Raw genomic sequence first — 4,705 nt, forward strand, 5'->3', positions numbered from 1 at the left:
AATAGAATTTTATAAATTATAAGGACTTATTTTAAATAGTTATAATATTTAAGGATTTTTGTAAAATATGTGGATAATTTTGTAATAATCAAAATTTTAAGGTCCTTAAAGTAATTAATTCATATTTTAATAATTTAAACTTAAAATTTTTTAATTTTATGGGACTCACATTTTAAAAATATAAGGACTAAATTATCAATAAAAAAATTTAAAAGACTAAATTATTAAAAAAAAAATTAGGAACTAAATTATTTTAAGATTAAAAATAAAAATAAAGGTATTTTGGTTATTTTTGTTAAATTAACAGTAATTTAATGGGATTATAACAATAAGAACTAAATTGTAGATTTTGTCAAATTTCAGCACTAAATTACTTATTTTTAAAAATATAAAAATTAAGTTATAAATTTTTTCAAATCTTAAAGCTAAATCATAATTTACCCAAAATACTAATTTAATTGAGGTTTTCTAATATACTTTATTTTAACAAATTATTTTAGTTTCATAACATATTGATAAATTTTTTTAACCCTTCAAATATTATGAAAAAAAATTATTATTTCCTTTTATAATGTAACATCATATAATATATATATATATATATTATTCAATAGAAATGACAAGAGAATTATTATTTAAAGAAATGACTAGAAAATTTATAGCTTGAGTGATAAGTTCAAGCGGTTAGAATTTTATTGGTTTAATATTATATTTTTATATAAATATACTTAATAATAATATTTAAAATATAAATATTTTTTGTATAAAACTTAGAAAGATAATTGAAATATATGCATATATAATCTAATAAATATTGTTTCAAAAAAAATAATCTAATAAATATTAAAATATTGATTTTAAAAATTAAAAATTAATTAATCAAACATATTTATTTATATTAATAAGCTTTATATTTAATTAATTTGTATTTAGTTAACATATATTTAATTTTTTTTAATAATCCAATATGTGGAGAAATTATTCCATGTACATGCGTTCATTATAATGAGACAAAACGTGAAATCCACCGTAATAGAAGAGCCTCAGCACAGATAATCTTTTCTTGGAAAATTTCTCCTCCTTTCTTTTTAATTTGTATGGTCTACAAATGTCTCAGTGGAGGCTAAAGATACTTGTGTTGTAGCTCAGCTCTTGGATACAGGAAATTTGGTTTTGTTCGACGATAGAAGTAAAAGTACTGTGTGGGAAAGCTTTGATCATCCTACGGATACTATGCTGCCAGGAATGAAACTTGGGTTGGACCGAAGGACAGGCATGAACCGGTTCCTGATATCTTGGAGATCAGCAGCTGACCCCGGAACTGGAAACTTCTCACTTCAGATCAACCCAAAAGGATCACCACAGGTCTTTATCTACTGGGGTACAAAATATATTTGGCGAGGCTTTCCTTGGCCCTGGAAAAGTTATGCATATATATTCAATGCTAGTTTTGTCAACAATCAAAATGAGACATATGCGGCATACTCTGTTTCTGATGCTTCCGCTATCCTAAGGTTAATGTTGGACTATTCAGGACTTCTCAAGAAAATAATTTGGCAAGAAAAAGATGGCAAATGGAATGAATTCCAGTCGACGCCAAGATCTCCATGTGATCCATATGGGCATTGTGGTACCTATGGAATATGTGATCCTGAATTTCTTAGTCGAAGATTTGAATGTGATTGTTTACCGGGGTATGAACCCAAGTCCCCAAGGGACTGGCATATTCTAAAAGATGCATCAGGCGGGTGTGTCAGGAAGCGGCTAGAGTCTACCTCATTATGTGGCCATGGGGAAGGATTTGTGAAAGTGGCAAATGTTAAAGTACCTGACACTTCAGCAGCAGTTTGGGTAAGCATGAATATGAGTCCAAGGGACTGTGAAAGGAATTGCAGGAGGAATTGTTCATGCTCTGCATATGCAAGCATAGATATTGCTGGGAAGGAGACTGGCTGTTTGACATGGTATGGCAAATTGATGGACACTGCACACGATAGGGAAGAGGGAAATGATATTTATGTTCGTGTTGATGCAGTCGAATTAGGTAATGTATTTTTGCCTTCGACAAATTTTGAACAAAACCAATGTGTATAATCAGGTGACAAATTGGATAATCAGCGTTGCATGAATTGTTTGTGCTTATGTTCTATCATTATACCTTGCCTTTTAACTTCCTTTTCTTTTCCTCTTTGATGGAACAATGATAAATTCTTTTCCCTACTCACACAGCTGAAATTGCCGAAAAATGGAATGGTTTTCTTAAAAGGAAGGATATGTTAGCCATTTTAGTAATATCTGTTGTTTCAGCTTGGTTTGTCATCATCTTGTTTACATATTTGTGGCTCAAGAAGAAGAAGAAAAGGGGTAAGAAACAAGATTTTGTATGATGTTTTGTGCCTATCTATGTATATTCATACCTTTGATTTGAGTAAGCATTAAGCATTCTGGTTTCATCATTTTGATGGCAGTGAGGAACAAATGGAACAAAAGGTGGCTTGATACAATTGGCACAGTGGAAAATCAAGTCGAAGGTAGCATGAGTCATCCAGAGATTGCTTTTTTCAATCTGAGCACTATACTTGCTGCAACTAACAGTTTCTCTCCAGCTAACAAACTAGGGCAAGGTGGTTTTGGTGTGGTTTATAAGGTGCATATATATAACTTATGTGCAAATGTCTAAAACTATGTACATGTGCTTGTCTTCGTCTCTAGTTGTTGTGAGATTCTAATTGTGAAAACATGACTGTAGGGTAAATTGTCTAATGGAAAGGAAGTTGCTGTGAAAAGACTTTCAAAAGATTCGGGGCAAGTAATAGATGAATTTAAAAATGAAGTTTTATCGATTGCAAAACTTCAACATCAAAATTTGGTGAAACTCCTAGGATGCTGTATTCAGGGAGAGGAACCGATGCTAGTTTATGAATACATGCCAAACAAAAGCTTGGACTCCTTTCTTTTCAGTAAGTCCTGTGTATATTCTACTTTATTTAGCATTGTATTCCACAAGTTGTCTAATTCCATTTGGTTCAACAATATGAGTGATGGACATTGAATGCATAAATTGGCACTGATTCAATTGGAAATCATTTGTTAGATGAAACAAGAAGGTCAATCTTGGATTGGAGAAAACGCTTGGATATTATCGTTGGGATTGCTCGTGGAATCTTATATATTCACCAAGATTCTAGGTTGAAAATTATCCATAGAGATCTAAAAACCAGCAATATCCTATTGGATGAAGAAATGAATCCAAAAATTTCAGATTTTGGCCTAGCTAGAATCTTCAAAGGCGACCAAACTCATGAGAAGACAAACAGAATAGTTGGAACATTGTAAGTATACCTACACACTCAGCAACTAGACACACAGAACCACTGCTAAGAATACCTTTGTATCTTACATTAATTTGAAAGGAGCATTATAACTATTTTTTTTTTCTATCTGTTTTTCATATGCAATGGATACATGTCTCCAGAATATGTGGTATTTGGAAAGTTTTCAACGAAATCTGATGTCTTTAGTTTTGGCATCATATTATTAAAGATTATTACAGGGAAAAGGAACAATAGCTTTTATCAAGAGGATTTTTACCCAAGCATGATAGGAAAAGTAAGTTAAAAGATATTGTTAAATTATATTAATCATCATTGAATTTTAAATTGATTTTCTTTGTGGTCATTAAACTAGAAATTGTTGCTATTTTGTAACTGAAATTCTATTTTGTTGCAATTAGTTTCTCGACTTGATGGGAAACCACCGTAAATCGACATGGCATTCAATTTGAGTTTGTTTTTGTAAGGCTTCTTCAATTTGATTTTTGATCTAGACCTCTTTTTTAGAATCTATATTGACTTGTAAATCATCTTAGATGTCCAATGAAATTCTTACCAAAATCACCATCACAAGTCAAGATGCACTAGTTGAAAAAAATAAATAAATAAAACTAGTGATCAAATTATGAAAAGTTGAATTTTTATGACCACAATAAAGAAATCCTTGTAAAATTCAGTGAGCATAAAAATATTTTACCCTTGAAGATACTTATAGTAACTAATTATTTTCCGAATTGTAATAATTTGTTTATGGGTTCATCTAATGATGAGATGTTATAGATATGGCATTTATGGAGAGAAGAGAGAGCATGGGAGATGGTTGATTCATCACTAAAGCATTCTTGTTCTCCTGATGAAGTATTGAGATGCATCCAAATTGGGCTCTTATGCGTGCAAGAAGATATAATGGAAAGACCGACCATGTCAGCTGTCGTTCTAATGTTAAATAGCGAAATTAGTCTTCCTTCTCTTAAGCAACCTGCATTCACTTTCAGAAAGTCTAGTATTATTAGTTCTAGCTCATTAGAACCAAAAGAAAGATTTTGTTTTGTGGATGAGGAGACAATTACTGAGGTTGTATGTCGTTGAATATCTCTCTCCTCAATTACATAAATTTTTAGTATATAGATTCAAAATATGCTTCTTCTGATATTATTATTTTTTTTGTTTAGACTTAATTCGTCATGAAATTGAATCCAAAACACAAATATATGTGAAATTTATATAATTTTTCTGTATAAATATTATAAAGTTAGTCCTTAAAAAGGAATATAAAAAATTGTCCAGTTACAATTTTTTTTAGATGATGTGAGAGTTTGTTTTTATTACATGTGGCATTATACTACAAATTATTGAAAGCCCGTAAAGTTATA

General features: G+C 30.5%; 1 protein-coding gene across 1 annotated transcript; it reads left to right on the forward strand.

Moving 5' to 3' along the window:
• The first annotated feature begins 1,100 nt into the window (after positions 1 to 1,100).
• LOC131171845 (G-type lectin S-receptor-like serine/threonine-protein kinase At1g11410) lies at positions 1,101 to 4,455 on the forward strand. Its single transcript, XM_058131874.1, has 6 exons — positions 1,101 to 2,044; positions 2,230 to 2,364; positions 2,469 to 2,647; positions 2,750 to 2,960; positions 3,095 to 3,332; positions 4,113 to 4,455. Exons 1-6 carry the CDS (start codon positions 1,234 to 1,236, stop codon positions 4,165 to 4,167), a joined length of 1,629 nt encoding a protein of 542 aa, XP_057987857.1. The 5' UTR covers positions 1,101 to 1,233; the 3' UTR covers positions 4,168 to 4,455.
• The last annotated feature ends 250 nt before the right edge of the window (positions 4,456 to 4,705 follow it).

Source organism: Hevea brasiliensis, chromosome 13, assembly GCF_030052815.1.
Source record: "Hevea brasiliensis isolate MT/VB/25A 57/8 chromosome 13, ASM3005281v1, whole genome shotgun sequence".
NCBI lineage: Eukaryota > Viridiplantae > Streptophyta > Magnoliopsida > Malpighiales > Euphorbiaceae > Hevea > Hevea brasiliensis.